Source organism: Diceros bicornis, chromosome 10, assembly GCF_020826845.1.
Source record: "Diceros bicornis minor isolate mBicDic1 chromosome 10, mDicBic1.mat.cur, whole genome shotgun sequence".
NCBI classification, from domain to species: domain Eukaryota; kingdom Metazoa; phylum Chordata; class Mammalia; order Perissodactyla; family Rhinocerotidae; genus Diceros; species Diceros bicornis.
The window spans coordinates 69,486,146-69,505,115 of NC_080749.1; the positions used below are offsets into that span (position 1 = coordinate 69,486,146).

The 18,970-nt window shown below is 40.2% G+C and overlaps 1 protein-coding gene across 1 annotated transcript in view; it reads left to right on the top strand.

Moving 5' to 3' along the window:
• The first annotated feature begins 3,328 nt into the window (after positions 1-3,328).
• Positions 3,329-18,970, top strand: part of NAB1 (NGFI-A binding protein 1) — a 42,795-nt gene continuing 27,153 nt past the window's right edge. The window contains exons 1-2 of the mRNA XM_058549444.1: positions 3,329-3,583; positions 13,607-14,441. Coding sequence (XP_058405427.1) covers positions 13,626-14,441 — 816 coding nt within the window. The 5' untranslated portion in view covers positions 3,329-3,583; positions 13,607-13,625. The remainder of the gene's footprint in view (positions 3,584-13,606; positions 14,442-18,970) is intronic.

Here is an 18,970-nt window from a genome sequence, read left to right on the forward strand (position 1 = left end):
TAAAATTCTACGGTATCTTGTAATAAAATGCAATGTATGAAAATCTGCTTATTTTTTAGAAGAGCAGGTATTTTTAAAGTCTTGGCTCTTGAAATGATCAGTTATTATATATATTCCTATTAGCTTACCTTTAAGAAAGTTGTTTACAATCTCCATCTATTTTAAAATATTCAAATCTCCATACATTTAAAAATCTATTTAATCTACAATACACATCCAAAGCTTTACATTTCATATTGTAAAATAAAGGAAATTTTAATTATATTTCTGGCAATATGAATATTGCAATGACTCAGTTAATTGTAGGTCCAACACCACATAGAGTGGAAAATTTAAGTATAGAATTGTTCTGAGGCAATAATAGGAGATCACAAGGATAAAATTATATTGTATTTTAGATCTTGTAGGTCATAAACCATAATGTTATTCTTTCTCTCCTCTAAAAACATTTTAAATCTATTATGCATTCTTTTGTTTTAAATCATTGAAGCATTTTAAAGTAAGAAATCTTTCAGAAAGTAATAAATTAATACTCTTTCAGTGAAATTTTCACTCAAATGTCAGAAACACTACCAACTTTCTACAATGCTTTTTTTTTTTACTGAAAACTTTCTTTTAGTCCCACAATGTGGAAATGGTTTTTTTGTCCAAAGGATTCCTTATTTTTGCAAATGCACTTATCATTGAAGTATTTGTAATCATTTTTTAAAGAATCCTGTTAAACATATATTTACTGAATTCAAGAGAATCATAAGACATACAGGATGAAATGGAATATGTAACCTTTAGACACCATAATGCTTATCTTACAGGATGGAATGCTTTCCCTTCTCAAACCAGACGGCCTGGGAGTGGGAGAAGACTGTGTATGTTGAGGGGGTAGTGTTTAGGATGGCATGAGGGACAAAAGTGGTAAGGAGGTATAGAAGAATCAGTGTTTCTTTTTCTGAGTTGTCTCAGATACAAATGAACGCCTCAATTCTCTTTTTGAGCAGCCATATTGACTACAGTGTTGTCAGACAGACATACAGAATTGGATGCCTAAAAGCTTAAAATTTCATCTTTCCTTCATTTTCCTTCCTTCCACCACCTCCCCCAGCACCAGAGGGTGTTTAATTAAGCAAAGCAAAGTGGGCCCCAAATCCCACTCTTAATGTGGAAGAATATACTATCTAAATGTGCCCAGAAAACAAACAAGGAGAGATTTCAGCGTTTAACTGTAGAAATAACCAGTTACAAGTCAGAAGAAAATGTATCTGCCCTGACACATTTCCTTTTCAGCATCATGTTCAGCGCTGGCCAGACATATACAAGTTTGGGAACAGGATTTAATGTCGCTTCTTCCAACTCTGGAAACAATTCCACTGGAAGGCTCCACAGTCCAGGTAAGACTACTCATTTCATGACTCATGAATCACTGTGCATCCTGATGGAAGACAGTTATTTTTCTCTAGCTGTTCAGAACCAACAATGTTTGCAAAGCCTCAGGATCCCAGACAGGAATTGTAAGAGAAGAATTTTGCAGACATCACTGCCTGAAAATTTATTAACCTATATCTTTCCAAGAAATTATCTTTATTTTATTATAATAACCTGAGTTAACTTTCTCTGGCACAACAGAGTCCACTGCTGCAAACCCGTGACAATCAGGCTAAGACAAACTTCCAGGAGTGATTTCTTCAGTTGAGAAAGAATTCAAGGAAGTAAGCATGCTTCTTCATTTGAAATATCAACACAACTACTCCAGACAGAATCTTTCACTAACACTGGAGAAAGAGGTTTAATTATATATATTCCACTGTGGCATTACTCATTCCTATAACATGTTCTTGCAAAAAGAAAAAAAAAGGTTCAGTACTTTAATAAGGTCTTGTTCTTCCCATGTTATCATCCCATCCACTGGTGCTACATAAAAATGTGGTATGAGGAATTTCCCATCTCAAAGAATGCCTTGTATCCCCAATCAGCAAAGTAGGGACGCTCTGGGAGGCCAGCCAAGATGTGGGAATGGCCTCCTGTAATTGGATTTTTATACGTATGTTAAAAGGGGATTCTACCTGTATTTGCAGTAGTTTTATATTTACTAAATGCTCTCTACCCTTCAAGAACACAACGCTAAAATTCGGGGAATTCTTTCATTTCTCCATTTTTGCAAAGAAAGGAAAAACAGATTCTAAAACAAATTTCCAATTTTTTGGCAATAGGTTAAGTACATTTTTGGAGGTATTTTAATACCTTCTTTGGTTAGAAAAGTTCATGCAAGCCAAACTCAAACATTCTATAGCGTGCCTCGAGAACTCTTATGTTAACACACCCCAGGACAGTACTGGCGCCGTCGGATTTCTACACCATGGAAATAGAAAATATTAAGCAGTGAAATAGCAGGCAGGTTTTCAGGAGGGCTGAGAAGGTTGGAATTAAGTTACCCGGCAAGCAAGACATTTGTCAAAGCTGCACTTCGGGTTTGTGGGTTCCCATTCCTCCCCTCCTCCCCCACTCCAAACGCCAGGGCGGCAGTGGGGAGGGGGCCAGATGCGCGAGGCGAAGGATCTCTCTGAACCGCCAGTTTTTCCTCCAGCGCCGCGCACCTGCCGCCCCACCTCCGAGCCGCTAGAGCCCACTTCCCGCAGGGCGCCCGGGCCCGCTGGGGGGTGGTGGGGCCGCACCTGGCCCCCCAGCCTGGAGCCCGCGGGGGCGGGGGCGAGCCCGGCGCCCAGATTCGTGGGCCGAGCGCGCGCTCTCTTTTTCACAGGCAGCCTCCGGGGGATGGCGGATTTGGCGGGGTGTGCTCTTTGAAATACTATATTGGGAACCTCACACATTAAAATAAAAAAATTTCTTTTTTTTTAAATTGCAAACCTTCCCGGTTCACGCGGCAGCTGGAGAGCAGGCCCGAGGCGACGTCCCCTCCCCCGCCGCCGCCGCTGCCCTCCTTCCCGCCCCCTCCGCCGCCCGGAGCGGGACTCGCGGGAGCCGCCCCCTCCCGGCGCCCACTTGGTTCCTCCCAGCTGCCGTGTGAATGGGCCGCCCTCCGGCTCCCGCGGAGGGGGCGGCGGGAAGAGGCCGAGCCCGGGCCCAGGCGGCCGCCACCCCCGCCCCCGCCCCGCGGCGGCCCACGCCGGGATCTGCGTCACTCGGCCGCGCGTGGGCGGGAGCCGGAGCGGCGAATGTAGCAAGAGCGGAATCTCCCAATGTGACAGCACGCGGGGGGTGGGGGCGGCGGAGGCGGGCGGGGGAGGGGGAGGGTGCAGCGCGCGGGGAGGGAGGGGAGGAGGGGGGAGGACGCGGCGGAGGAGGTGCCGCCGCCGCCGCCCGCGCGCCCGAGCCGGGAGGAGCCGCCGCCGCCACCGCGGCCGAGCGAGCGCCGTCGGGGCTGGCGGGCAGGAAGGAGCGGCGAGCCCGAGCTGGTGGGGGGGAGTCGGGAGAGCGCGCCCACCACCTTCCCTTCCCCCCTCGATGGGAGCGGGGGCGTCCCGGCCGCCGCAGCCGCCTGAGGAGGGAGAGCCGGGGGCCGTCGCTTCGGAGTCGGGGCTGAGCCGTCCTCGGGGGAGCGCGCGCCCAGCCCGCTGCAGCCGCTGGCCGAGTACGTACCCACTCGCCGTCCGCCGGTGCGGGCGCGCTCGAGCGGCCGCGGGCGAACTTGGAGCGCGGCGTCGCCGGCAGCGTGGGCCCTCGGGGTGGGCGTCCGGGGGAGCGGGCCCCGCGCGGCCGCGGCCGGAAGGAGAGGGCAGCTTCGGGCTCGTGTGGGCGATTCCCAGAGAATTCGGTGCGCAGGGCAGCGAGAGAATGGCGAGCGAGGCGGCGGGCCTGGCTTGTGCGTCTCTGCCCGGGAGATCCGGGGTGCCGAGGCCACTCTCCGCGCGGGGCTGGGGTCGGGGCGCGGCGGTCGGGGGGGCGCTTGGTGTGCTGCGCGGGAGGGGGGGTGCGCGTCGGCCCCAGAGTTTTGCAGCCGCCTTTCCCGGGGGCAGAGTCTTTTTCTTGGTTTGTTTACTTTGTGTTGCACTTAGAGTCTTGATTTTCGTCCTGGATATCCTCTCCTTGCGAATGTAGTTTTCTTTTTAAAAGCAGGAGAGTTTTGCTTGGAAGTGGCTTAGAGAAACTTGGCACCGAGGTGCAGGGAAGCGGGAGACTCGTGTTCGCTGAGGCCGAGTGTGGAATTTGCAGACACATGTGGGACGTACACGCCTTGGATGCAGAAATGTGTGACCTTATTCATGGAGAAACGTTGCAAGTGCTATCATATGTTTATGGCCTGCAACCTCAGGGTTCACAAGGCTTAAGATACGAAACGACACTTCCAGGAAGCCTAAATGTTGTAAGATCTTAGGCTAAGGGGAACAGGATGATTGACTTGCAATATGCATTAGTAGGTTCCGCAGACCAAATTTTGCAGCAGGTGATCAGGAGGAATCCTTGACTTGCATATAGTACTTATTTCTCACACCGTGAGATCTGGGAAGCATGGGAAATTTTTGAGTAGCTGTCAATTTAAAATTTCATCCGAAAGAGTTGATTTGGAGTAACCTGTCACTACCACTTGGTTTGCCAGTGACGTGTCTGCAAACTTAAGGAGTGCAAAGATCAGAAGCTGAGAGGGAAATTCTCAGATCTTGTTTAAAAATATTTTGGCAGTTTTAATGGATAATATTAGATTGCATAGGAACAGAGGAACAGAATTTAAAATAGATTAGTCACGTAGGGAATGCTAGGCTGTTTTGTTAGAAAAGTGTGCACCCAGCGAATTACATTCTTAGATTTTCACTTTTTAAAAAATTTCTCCCTGTAAAACATACCAAATTATAAGATATAACTTATGTGTGGGTTTTCAGAAATGTTAGAAGAGAGGATGCATAGGGTTTACTTTGTCTATTTTGGGGGGAGGCTGATATTTTCCTGAAAACCTAAAAGAGCTGCTTCTAGCCAGTAAAAGTGGCTCTTAGATTCAAGGGTATCCTTTTTTCCTCCATTTTTCGGTATTATTTGAGACATTTGATATTATCCTTTCATGAAATTTTAAAAATTGTTGTCCTGACAGGTATTAAGATGCATGGAAGGGTTCTCTTGAGAATTCATAGATGTCTGGCAAGGTCAGACTTCTTCCTGTTTGGGTATTAGAAACTGGAAAATTAGATTTTGACAGAAAATAATTTCAAGGAACCATTGGAAGGTTTCTTGTTTCATCATTTTTAGCATCTTGCACCAAAGTGAATATGCCATCCTGGTATTAGAAAAATTTCATTTTCCTTGGCTCTGGTGATTTCCTGTTATATGTGAATGTATGAATAATAATAATAATAAAAGCATTGAGGCATTGTAAATTTTTCTTTTATTTCATTCTGTCTGCTAATTATGGATGTAATTAAAATGACAAAAGTCCTTAGGAATACTATAGCTGATACAGGGAAATTTAGTGAGTTTATATGCCTAGTAAATAATTTGATATCTAATAAAGACATCTTTCTTATTTCAGAATTATTAATAAAATTGAATAATCTGAGCTAAATTAATTTAAAATTTGCCTTTTTTGTGACTAGTAAATAATATCCAATGCCCTATAGGAAAGTTAATAGATTTTCATTTCTCTCGTTATTTAGAGAATCAGTTAAGGCGTTGGATATTTTCTTTTAATCACACTTTAAGAACGTATTGGTTTATTATTAAAGATTTTGGGAGTTTGCACTGTGGATGCTTTGAAAGAAAAAATTATATATATTACAAAGTGGGGGAGACCTTTGAAGAATTTATTGAAGTGGGGGAAATCTTTGAAGAATTTAAGTATTTGAACTTTAAATATTTGAAGTAAAAGATGGTTGGATGGAAACAGAAGTATGGCAGTTTTTTGTGTGTGTTGATCTGGACTCTGTCCTAAGACTTGGGCCTCATCTGTTCCATTATATTAAGTCTGACTGTTTTTGTTGGTGCTATGCGTGTGCTTTATTGGAAATGAAAGCTTTACCTTTAAATTTACCTTAAATTTGAAGCTGTATTCTGGATACCACAGAACCATGATATATTTTATGTTTCTTTCACGGAAATGACCGTTTTGTAATATGGGTTTGAAACAGTTCAAGATCCTGTTAATGTATAATCAACTTGGGTATGCATATTTTGTTGTGGAATTTATTAAGTATATTAGGGAATAAATAATACTCAAGTGTAATATAAGGTTCCTAGCCCCTTTGCTTTGGATTTAGTTTTATCTTACCTGCTTCTTACATTCTTTTTAGTAGAGTGAAAAATAGCACAGTTATTATATTAAATGCAAATTTCCTTTCTGATCGGACATGTTCAATAACTAGTACAATAGTAGAATATACTCTCTTAAACTTGATAATGGAACAAGGGGGAAATTAGAGAAGTTGATGTTGGGAAAAAATAGTAATCCTCATCTTGTCAGAATCCTCACAGCTAAAACATACCATTAAGCTTTCAAGTAGTTTGTTATTTCTCAGTACGTTGTGTTTAGGCCACTACATGTTAATTTGCATGTTAGTTTGTTAATTTAATAATATTTAAAGAGAAATTTCTGAAAAATGATAAAATTTATGTATACTGCATGCATACTACATGCTCACAGGGCAGTTACTGTTTGTTGGATGACTTGACTGTTAATTGATTGAAGAATTTCCAGCCATATTATATGAAATACTAGTATTGGTATTGTAGTTAGTGCGTAGTTGTTGTTTAGTAGCATAATAAATCTGATTTACTTTTTTCTAATTTTGTTAAATAAATTTAAACTGACACATTGAATATTTTCATTAAAATTTTAAGGAGTCTGTAAGAAGTTTTTTTCTGGCTTCATTCAGAATTCAGAAAAGAATCAATAGGGGAGAACATTTTAACCCAAATTACTATTAATTCATTAGAAGCTAATGTTTAATTCATAGCTGTGACAGTAATAAGATTCAAAAATATCTTGACTTAAGATCTATCACTGAATGTTTACTAATAAATCTGCCTAGGTAAATTGTTTGGTACTTGAAACACACACACAGGAGTTGGTACCTAGGCCAACCCTGCAATCTGAAGTAACCCATGATGTAACTGAACTACGTTATTTTAGCTTGAGTTCTAGGACTAGGACAAAAGTGAGAAGAATTCATTTCCTAGGTTTAAGGCCCATCCTTCCCTAAGCCAAATTCTGGCTTTTCATAAACCTTTTCTTTTTCAACCTTTAGTGTACCTATCGCTCCCGTCTCCCCAGCCAGGCCTGTACACCTTCAAGCTATACTCTCCCAAAGTTGGTGGTGCTTCAGAGGCTGTAAATGTAGTCTCTGCCCTCAGATTTCCCACTTCCTTCCTTGCCTTTCCCTTCCCTGTCTTTCATTCCCTTAGTGTGCACCGGATCTCATCTAGATGTTAAGGGGAAAACAATCTGATGAAACTAATTCATCTTAATCTGTAAATGACTCATGAGCTCTTAACCTTTCCCGAGTTTTTTCACATTTTTTATAGGTCTATAAGAGGCTGCTGTTAGCTCAGATAATTTCAAAATAAAAATTTCAGGCTCTGTTGGGAAGAAGGACTTTATAGTCCTCTGCACAAATAAGTCAGATCTTACTGGAATTTTGCCCTTGGTTTCTCCCACTCCTGAAAGAGTCTCTCTCCTTTGGAATGCCATAGACTTCATAAAAGTGTGTGTATGTACATATACAATATATATGTGTGTACATATTTATATATATTTCCTACATCATGAAGAGGAGGATTCAAGAGTAGTGATTGTGAATCCATTTGAATATAATGATCATTTATAAGATAGATACTTATTATTTGAGGATAACTTATACTGCATTTTAATTTATAGGAACAGAGAGGGAAAAGACCTAGGATTTCTCATGACTGAAATTGACTTCTTAAAATGCTGGTGTTGGGGCTGGACTAACACATGATGTCTGTTATAACACTAAGCATGTGTAGTGCCTATATTTGGGAGAGCACCCTTTGATCTCTTGGGAAAATAGCTGTGTTATGGGAATCCACCACACAGCCTTATAAGAAAGAGGAAGTATTGAGGATGAGAGAATGAAAAGGATTGTAGGTAAAGTAGCAGGATGTGCTGTTATTAGATTGTAATTCTCTGGGACACCAATTTACTCAGAGGGTGTCCCTTTTCAATAGGAAAGGAGGCTACTGATCAGAATCTGACTCAAACGCTGGCTTTCATTCAACAGCAGCCTTAGATGTTATTCTACATTGAACACTTTGCTATGAATAAAGAGGGGGACATAAGATGAATAAAACCTAGTCCTTACCCTCAGGGAGCTTATAACGTACTGGTAACCTGTTCTGCAGAGCCTGGTAAGGCTTCTCTGTTCAGTGGCTCCTTATGTATAACACTTTGTGTAGCATTTATCACGGTGCTGACATGTCTGCTTACTTGTCTGTCTCCTCCTTCTTAACTGATTCTCCATGAAGGACCATCTTTCTTCTGTATCCCCAGGACTGGCTCAGTAACTGGCATATTGGAATAAGTGGGGGGAAAAATGAGAGAAAAAGAGAAAGTATTGTGGGGTTTAGAGAAGGGAGTAGACACCTATAGCTGGGGAGTGTGGGAGAGGCTTTATGGAAAAGGCCGTGGAGGTAGAAGGGAGAATGATGTCTGGCACAGGGGCAGGGAAGTGGGAGACGCATTTGAGGAGTGCCCAGTATATCTGTTTGGCAGGAGCATGGGGCATGTTAGGGACCAGAGAGAAGGCTGGAAGGATAGGTTTGGGTCTGGGTTGCCTATATGAGTAATTTGGATTTCTTTTTCTCTGCAGTGGGGAAATTTGCCCAGGTAAGTAAAGAGCCACACCTGTACTTTAGGAAAATGAAGTTGGCAGTGTGGGATGTGTTGAATGAAGGTGAGGAAGCTGTTTTCATAGTTGGAGCAAGAAGCAAGGAAAACTAGAATTAGGTGCTTTGGAGGCAGAGAAAGAAAAAATGTGGTGGTGTAGCCTGGCCTAAGGACATGTAGATTTGAGGAAGGAAGAGGAAAACACAAAGATGGAATCCCTGCTTTTATGAATCCAGGAAACTGGAAGAAATAAGAGAGTTGGGGAGAATAGATTTGGGAGTCTGGAAGAAGGGAGGAACATGAGATAACATACTTGCTTTTGGACTTATCAAATTTGAGATTTTGAAATCTCCCAGTGGTAGTGGAAATGCTGAATTATCAGAAAAATGATTGGTGTGATGCCTCCCAAACTTTTCAGGTATAAAGATTGCTTTTTAAGTAAAAGAATTGCAAATATTCATTGATAATTTTACTTTTAGTATTTGTTGATTGAGAATACGTATAATGACAAAAACTACTATGAATTCAGTTAACACCTTTTTTTTTTTGGTGAGAAGGATTGGCCCTGAGCTAACACCTGTTGCCGGTCTTCCTCTTTTTGCTTGAGGAAGATTGGCACTGAGCTAACGTCTTTGCCCATCTTCCCCTATTTTGTATGTGGGTCACCGCCACAGCATGGCTGATGAGTGGTGTAGGTGCGTGCCTGGGATCCAAACCAGCGAACCCTGGGCTGCTGAAGCAGAGCACGCCAAACTCAACCAGTACGCCAGTAGGCTGGCCCCCGGTTACGCTTTTAAATGACTTTATATTTTATTGAATCACAAAGTGTATATTTACTTTCATTTGCAAAGTAGACCTGTGTGTGAGAGGCATCTTTTTTACCAGCAGTAAAAGTGCTTGGTGTGCATTTGGATTTACAGTGCTTGGTGTGCATTTGGATTTAAGAACAGTTTGCAGTAACTCCGTGGCCTCTGGGCAGTGAACACTGATCAGGCTACAGATAACAATTTGGAGGTCAGTCTACTTTAGGTGTTAATTGAAGCCTGGGAGTAGATGAGATCATCAAGGGAGAATATGGAAAGACAATAGAAAAGAGATCTAATATAAACCTTTGGGGGAATTCTTACACTTAGAATATAATAAGGGAAAGTGAAGAGAAGAGCATTTCAAGGAGTGATGTCAAGCTGGGGGAGGTTAGAGAGAGAGGCCGGTGATACCTTTAGGGTTTTGTGAGGGTCTCACCAGAAGGCAGGGTGTAGCTTCTTGGAACAGCTTGAGGCAGGTTTGAAGGAATGGTTCTTGTCCCAGTGACCATTAAAGGCCTTTGTCCTACCCTAAGTCCCCACATCCCAGCTTGGAGAATGCCAGGGAAGTGGTGTTTCCCACATCCATATTAAGTGCTTCCTGGTGGTTCAAGGACGAAGCAGGAGTTGACCAGTGAAGTTTTCTGGACCAAACTAGTTCCTTATTTGACTTTGCATAGTTTGAATCTGGCAGATGACTGATCCTACCCCTTGAGGAGCCAAAGTGAGTTTGTTTTTTTAAGGTTCTGGAACAAATCATTACCATTTAAAACAAATCAGTGAATAACAAACAACAACAAATGGCCTTAAATCCATTGTTGTGGAATTCCTCTTCCTCTTGAACCACCGACCGGCTGAGGAACATTCATGCTGGTGCAAGTGGAGGTTTGCTGCATGCAGGCTGCACGCCGGCCGTTGCTGTAGCTTCTGAATGCAGTGAGAATGAGTAACTGGTTTCTCTTACCTGTGGAATTCATAAAAAGGTCAGACTCAGCATGGTTGTTCCAGCGTATCTTGAAAAGGCCAGGTAACTGGTTTTCAGCTGAGTAGATTTACTGTACTGTTAGCTACCTGGGTATACTGTTGGGTTAGGATCCTTTTTATATTGACTTCAGTTTGGAGAGATGCAGATAGAAGCTTTCTCTTATTTGACCTTCATGTTGAAGCATGAACAGATACATAGTTCGTAAAAACAGAAAATCTCATCTTATAAAAATTTTCTTTTAAATCAAATCAAGTTAATGTATGAAGTAGTGGGTGTTTAAATTATCACAACAGGCTTTTGTAGGAAACTGAAACATTCTCCTAAAGCAAAAGCTTAGGGAGACAACTCCTTTCCCAGCAGTGAATGTGGGCCTTCAGAAAGCCTGCTGGGACTCTGAATGGCTCACTTATTTGTCTTTCATCTGGTGTCTTGACTTTGGAAATGTACACTTGGTCCTATCAGTCCTGACAGAGCGAGTATATTCACAACTACTTCTTTCTTACTGGTTCATAAGGGCTTTCTCTTAGGAACGAAGGGGTTTCCTTTCTTTCTGGGTAAAGATGAGAAAGAATAAAAGTTGAAAATTAATATTTTTAAAATCATTGCCTTATCTCAGAAGAATAAAACTTAAGTTTGTGTCTTTAGCTCTCCTTTTCTTAAGTTTCTCTTTTATATGTCTTAATAGGTATTCTTTTCTTATTGCTCATAAAAAGATTCAAAAACTATTCATCTAGATTTTCTCTTGTAATCTTTTTCTATAATTTGGGGAGTACATTTGGTGAGATAATTGATGACACCATAATCCTTGAAAGGTTACAGTCCTCCTATAAAAAAGATTGTGTGTGTGTACACATATATTTGTATGTGTGTATATGTATTTCTTTGTATGCTCTTGAGTTGAAAGCCTGTGGAGCTATTGAATTAGGTGTATGATGGGAAAGTAAGTTTCGTTTCTTCCACCTCAGACACTTTCTAGAAGCCCTTCTATTTGGTATAATGTAGTTCAGTACAGACTTTCCCTTGTGTCAGTAACTCCAGAGAGCTATGTTTTTGTGGCTTAGTGTCCAGCTGGATGATAGACTCCCTGGAGAGTCTCTCCTGGAGTGGGAGAACAAGCAGATCCTCCTGTGGGTGATTTTGAAGAAGCGAGAATGTTTTTATCCGGAGGACTGCAGTGTCATGAAGATGAAAGTGAACTTAAAGAGCCTAGATGATCACAGAACACGTAGGAGTTTGTGGTGCCCAAAGGATGTACTAAATAGGGATCTTCTAGTGTCATTTGCCAAATTTGCCCAATCATGGGAATCTTCTGGGATGCAACTGAGGGACCTGGGAAACTATTTTTCAGAAGCATCCCAGCTGATTTCCTGCATGTCAACAGAAGTTACTAGGCCCCAATTCAATCTTTTATGTGTCTCTTGGAAGTCACCTGGCATTGCCCTTGTAAAATAAAGAGCCATAAAATTTGAGGAGGTCACTAGTTGATCAAAGCGGATAGTGGATAACACAGAGGTTCCAGGAGCTGGGCTTCCCAGGAGTCAGTCCTTAGGGTGGTAGGGAGATGCCTTCTCCTTAGATGGGATGAATGAGACTAGAATTTTGTGTAGCATTCTGATTGATGGCAAAAAGTGAAAGTCCCAGATTTGGTGACCTCCTGGCCTTCAGGGATGTTCCTAATAATCCCCTGCTTGCATCATCTCCCGGTTAATAATTGCTCCGTACTATTTTGAGTTGAGAGTGGAGCTTCCGTTTTCCTCTGATGTATGTATGCTTTGGGCCTTCTGTAATTTTTCTCCATAAAGGGCTGCAGGGTCCTTTTAGTCTTAAGAGTGCATTGATTACAAGTTTGTTTCTCTTAAACAGAAGTACTTGGCCAGCTCCTCTTTGTATGTGGGAGGTCTCCAGGCAACTGTGTAATAACTTTTAAAGGCTGCTAAGGGGTCAAGAAGTACTTTGCTGGGTCTTGTTCTATCTCTTTAAAGGCAGGCTTCTCTGTTGTGCTTGGCTCCTGAAACTGTTTCTTCCTTACTCTGTCTTAGGCTCTCTTGCTGCTTCTTTGGAGGGCTCTCCCACCCTCTCTGGTTTCATGCTGTATCTCTAACCTGTATACACACTTAGACTCCAGGCTGTTATCTTGAATGCAGGGCAGTTCTTCTTAAGCATTCTACCTTGTACCATGTTCAAGTGCCATGTGTTTCAAAGGGAATCCCATCATCCTGAATTTTCTGTATCCCCAATGCCTGTCACAGTTATAGACTCTGACATGGGTAATCCCATAGTCATCTCTAACTCTTCTCTTCCTGGAACCACAGAAAGTGTCAATAAATGGTAACTCTTGCCTCTTCTTAGTCACTTACACATTAAGTGATCACCAAGTCTTGTCATTTATTTGTTTGAATTTTTCCTGCCTCTTTTTTTCTCGGTTCCTAAATATACCACCTTCTATCTTCTCACCTCCAATTCATACTGAAATCCATCTTCCTCTGCCTGCCAAACTAATCTTGCTAATTTTTCTGTATAAAATGGGAAGAACTGTACCTATGTTGCAGGGCTGTCATGAGGATTAGACATAACGTAATGCAAAGTGTTTATCATACTGTCTTACACAAAATCAGTGTTCAGCAAATGGTAACCTCATATGCTTCTTACCTCCTCCTGACTTTGCTTATCCTTCACTTCACCTCTGTGCATACTATGGAGGCAGCAAAGTGAATAGTCAAAAACATGGAACATAGAGCCTTGGTTTGAGTCCCCAGACTCCTCCTTAACTAGTTGTGAGATCTCAGGCAGATTACTTATCTTCCTTGAGCCTTTATATTTTTCTCTTTAAAATGAAAACAATTATACTGACCGTTAGGCTTCTTGGGAGTGTAAAATGAGATAACATGTGGAGAGAATGCTTCCTTAATAGTATGTTCCTGTGCAAATGCTCTTTTGTTCTTCCCGTACTGCGTTCTTAAATCCTGTCCTGTCTAACCAACAGGTTTAAGAAGTTTGGAGCAGGTGTGATGAGTATTTCCTCTCTTCTTTTTGCAGGTTAAGCCCATCCACAGTAATGGCCGCAGCCTTACCCAGGACCCTGGGGGAGTTGCAGCTGTATAGAATATTACAAAAAGCCAATCTACTTTCTTATTTTGATGCCTTTATCCAACAAGGTGGCGATGATGTACAGCAGCTCTGTGAAGCTGGAGAAGAGGAATTCTTGGAAATCATGGCACTCGTAGGCATGGCCAGCAAGCCCCTTCATGTTAGAAGGCTCCAGAAGGCTTTGAGAGACTGGGTTACAAACCCTGGCCTTTTCAATCAGCCGCTGACTTCCCTGCCTGTCAGTAGCATACCCATCTATAAATTACCGGAGGGATCGCCCACGTGGCTGGGAATAACCTGCAGCAGTTATGAAAGGAATAGCAGTGCCCGGGAACCTCACTTGAAACTCCCCAAGTGTGCCGCCACCACCTGTGTGCAGAGCTTGGGACAGGGGAAGTCGGATGTGGGGAGCTTAGCGCTGCAGGGCGTCGGTGAGTCCAGACTCTGGCAGAGCCACCATGCCACCGAGAGCGAGCATAGCCTCTCCCCAGCCGACCTGGGCTCCCCCGCCTCCCCGAAGGAGAGCAGCGAGGCGCTGGACGCTGCCGCTGCACTCTCCGTGGCCGAGTGCGTGGAGCGAATGGCCCCCACGCTGCCAAAAAGTGACTTGACCGAAGTGAAAGAGCTGCTAAAAACCAACAAGAAGTTGGCCAAAATGATTGGTCACATCTTTGAGATGAGTGATGACGATCCACACAAAGAGGAGGAGATTCGAAAATACAGTGCAATTTATGGCAGGTTTGACTCGAAGAGAAAGGATGGGAAACACCTCACGCTTCATGAGGTAGAAGCCCACCTTGTTCTTTGTGTATACGTGGCGTGTTGTGTTCCTAAGAGAGAAGTTGGCAGCAAAGGGGAGATACGCTGCCTGAAAGCAGTAGTAAAAAGATTTAGGTGTCAGCAAAATATAACTCTTGTGATTAGACCGTATTCATTGTGTTAGGGTGTTTTTATGTTGAACTCAAACACGTTGAGCTTTGGAACTACGGGGTAGGATGGCGTTTAGAAAAATACCAGAATTTAAACAGTGAAAGCATGAAGTCTTTCCATTTACAAGGCAGTTTGTTTTTTAATGAAGAAATAAAAGGATTTTAAATATAACTATTTATTTAAAAAACATTTTGTAGACTTTTTTTAGAAAAAAACATTTTGTAGAAATAACCAGAACTTAAAGTAATTTTCAGCGAGCATAGAAAACAAAATTATATTAGATGAATATTGGAAGAATTATAGCTTTGGTTTCATTTATCTGGAATTATTTATATTGTTTTGGTTTGACTTTTGGCATGAAAAATTCTCATTGTTTTATCTTCGTAGCACTGTATGCACAAATATTCTGCTTAAGTATAAGAGTGCGTATATAGCGCCTGCATTTACTCCCTTGCTCTTTGTGTCCATCTGGCCAACACATCAGCTTTAAGATTTAGCTCAAGCACAAGCTTAAATCTTTTTTAGTATGTTTTCTCCCAAGTAGAGTGCCTTTCCTTTCCTTTCTATTTTTATCCGTACATACAGCACTGTCAAGGTGACTTTGACACTTTATTGTGCTTATTTGTATACTAGTCTGTCCTTCCCAGTATACTTTGGGTTTCTTCAAGGCAGAGATAATGCCCCATTCTTATATCCTCAGAGTCTAACGCACCCAATAAATTCTTGGAAGATAAATGCATTTCCAAAAGTTAAAAAGGCTATTTCATAGCTAAATTTTTTGTAGCTATTATCCTTTAGAAGAAAGAAAGAAATCCTCTTTAAAAAAATGTTCTGTTGAAGGCACTATTTCATATTTCATGTTGGAAACATTAAATCTTTCCCCCCGGACTTGTACTTTAACATGAAAAAGAATATATACATATTGTAAAAGTATTCAATCATTAAAAAATGATGTAAAGTAATTGAATCTATAAACTTTCAGATACTTTTCTTTACATGTACAAATATGGAATCATATTTTGTACACTGTTTTCCAAATTCCTTTTTTTTTAAACTAAATGTAACAATATACGATTAGATATCTATGTGTAGTCACTACACATAGAGCTACCTTATTTGTTTATGGGTTGCATTGTGTTTCATAGTATGAATGTACTGTTTATCTTAACCATTCACTTTTTGATGTCATTTAGGTTGTTTCCATTTTTTTGATGTTACACATGGTGGTACATGAACATTATACACACACACTTCCAGACTTGTGCATGTTTTTTCTATAGAGTAGATTCCAACATGTAAAATTATGGGATCAAAGAATATGTAGATTTAATATTTTAGTAGATACTGCTATATTGCCTTCTGAAAAAGCTGCAACAATTTACACTTCCACTATCATTATGTGCAAGTGTGCATTTCTCCACACTCTTGCTAATATTGCATTTGTCATTAATCTTTGCCAGTCTAACAGATGAAAAATTTTCATTGCCCAAATTTACTTTCTTACTTACTAGAGGATGAGTATCTTTGCAGATGTTTAATAGGTATCCAATTTTATGTTCATATACTTTGTTTTAATATTGGGACTGTTTGTCTTTAAAAAATTGATTGGTAAGAACTGTTTATATTTTAAGGATATTAACCTTTTGTCTTATGTTGTAAACATTTTCCCAGATTATCATTTGTCCTTTGACCTTTCAGACTGTTTTGCCATGTGGAAGTTTAGTATGGAAGTAGTAATATTTGTTGATCTTGTCCTGTATGGTTTCATTAGTCTGATTGTCTATTCCTTCACCAGTATAGAGTTATTTTTTTTTTTATTTAGTCTTCCCCCAACTTTTTTTTTTTAAACAAAAATGGATATGTGTTTAATCAAGCATCTCATGCATTATACAGCAAAACTTCATACAGTATGACCATAAAATATAACATCAACTTCTATATTATATGGTCCATTAGCTATCACATTAGTTGTGCTCTATGTTCTAAAATGTGTTACTTATAACTAGTAGATCAGTAAGTCCTAGAAATCTAATACACAGTGCAGTGATTACAGACAACAAAACTATATTGTAAACATTAAACTTGCTAAGAGAGTAGATCTTAATTGTTCCCAGCACTGGAAGAAATGATAATTATGTGATATAATAGAGGTGTTAGCTAACACCACAATGGCAATCATATTTCAATGTAAATGTATCAAATCAATATGTTGTACACCTTTAATTTACACAATGTTATATGGCAATTATAACTCAACAAAAGAATAAAATAAAATGTGTTAATGTTATTAGCTTAGTTTGAGACCACAGACTTAATCCTGAATTCTAATAATTCTTCTCTCAACTCTTCACTGTTCATGACACAAGGCGAGGGCAACAATGTGCACTTGTTTAGTAAAAATGTTTCATGCTTTTAAAATCTTTGTCATAATGTTTTCATTATTGAATAATCAAAAAGCCACCAACTTTCTTCTCTCACTTTTCTTCAACCATAATTTTCCTTGACTTTTTGAAGCAGAATATCCTCTATCTATGGTACTTGCTCCATTTATGCTTCCTTTGTTATTGTTACAGAACCAAGTGGGCTCGACTCCTGGTGAGTTAAATAAGACTCTACACCAGTGGAAGTTGTCTCGCAAAGTAAAGTGTATTTGCAGCAAATAGCAGGCCATGAGGAATCATTTCCAAAGTCATGGTGTCCCCGAACAAAGGGAAGCAGGAACTTTTATTTCAGTTGGGGAATGAATATTCAAAAGGGAGAGGCAGGTATTCACTTGCACAGGCTCAGTTGGAAAACATGCTTCCACATAATGCGGCCTAAGCTCCTCCTGGAGAGATCTTTGCATTAAAAGTAAGGCAAAGGTCATGGGCATAGCTCTTGTGGTGAGGCTTGGTCAGTTTTAGGATGGTTGGTGGTTGCATCTCCATTGAGTTTCTCGCTTGGTCAGTTGCAGGATGGCTGGTGGTTACATCTCCTTAACACACAAAAGCAAAGAAACAACTTGGACAAACAGTTAACTGCTTCCAAACTCACCTTTGAGTTTCTCGAGGCACCTAGTTGGTGACATTATCACCACACCCAAGGCAGCTTTCAGCCATCTGACCTCCTCTTTTTTTATTTTTTTTAATTTTCAATCAATGTTTTATTTATTTTTTTTAATTTTTTGTTTATTGCAGTAACATTGGTTTATAACATTGTAAAAATTTCAGGTGTACATCATTGTACTTCTATTTCTGCATGGACTACATCATGTTCACCACAAAAATACTAATTACAACCCATTACCACACAGATGTTTAATAGGCATCCAATTTTATGTTCATATACTTTGTTTTAATATTGGGACTGTTTGTCTTTAAAAAATTGATTGGTAAGAACTGTTTATATTTTAAGGATATTAACCTTTTGTCTTATGTTGTAAACATTTTCCCAGATTATCATTTGTCCTTTGACCTTTCAGACTGTTTTGCCATGTGGAAGTTTAGTATGGAAGTAGTAATATTTGTTGATCTTGTCCTGTATGATTTCATTAGTCTAATTGTCTATTCCTTCACCAGTATAGAATTATTTTAATTACCATAGCTAAATAATATATTTTGATATCTGGAAAGGCAAGTGCCCCTTCAATAGTCTTGTTTTGCAGCTTCTGTTTTTTAGGTAATCTTATGCATTTCTCCTTCCAAATGAAATTTTTAATGCATTTGTTAAATTTCCCCCAAATTTTTGTTGGAATTTGATTAGAAATGCCTTAAAGGTGTAGATTGATTTGGAAAAAATTGACATGTTTACAATAATGAAAAATCCCATACAGTAATATAGTCTATGTATTTACTTATTTAGATCTTTTCTATTCCTCAGTAATTTTATAGTTCTTTGTTCACGTAGGTTTTGCACATTTCTTGTTAAGTCAAATACTGTATATAATATATTACAGTGATGCATTGCTTAATGACCAGGATACGTCCTAAAAATGCATCATTAGCTGATTTTGTCATTGTACAAACTCATAGAGTGTACTTACATAAACCTAGATGGTTTATATAGCCTACTGCACACCTAGGCTACATGGTACTTATCTTATGGGACCGCCATCATATATGCGGTCCACCGTTGACCAAAACGTCGTTATGTGATGCATGACTGTATGTTTAGTGTCTATATTATATATATATTTATAAAATTTAATTATTTACTAAATTTGTTTATATAGGATATGCAAATATATAAGAGATAAAAGAGATGTAAATGAAATTTTTTTCTTAATTGTTATCACTGGCTGATTTTTGTATATTAATCTTGTTTTCAGCAATTTCACTGTCTGATCTTTTTAAATAAATGATTTTAGATATGAGTGGATACTGGAGCTTAAGATCAGAGAATTGG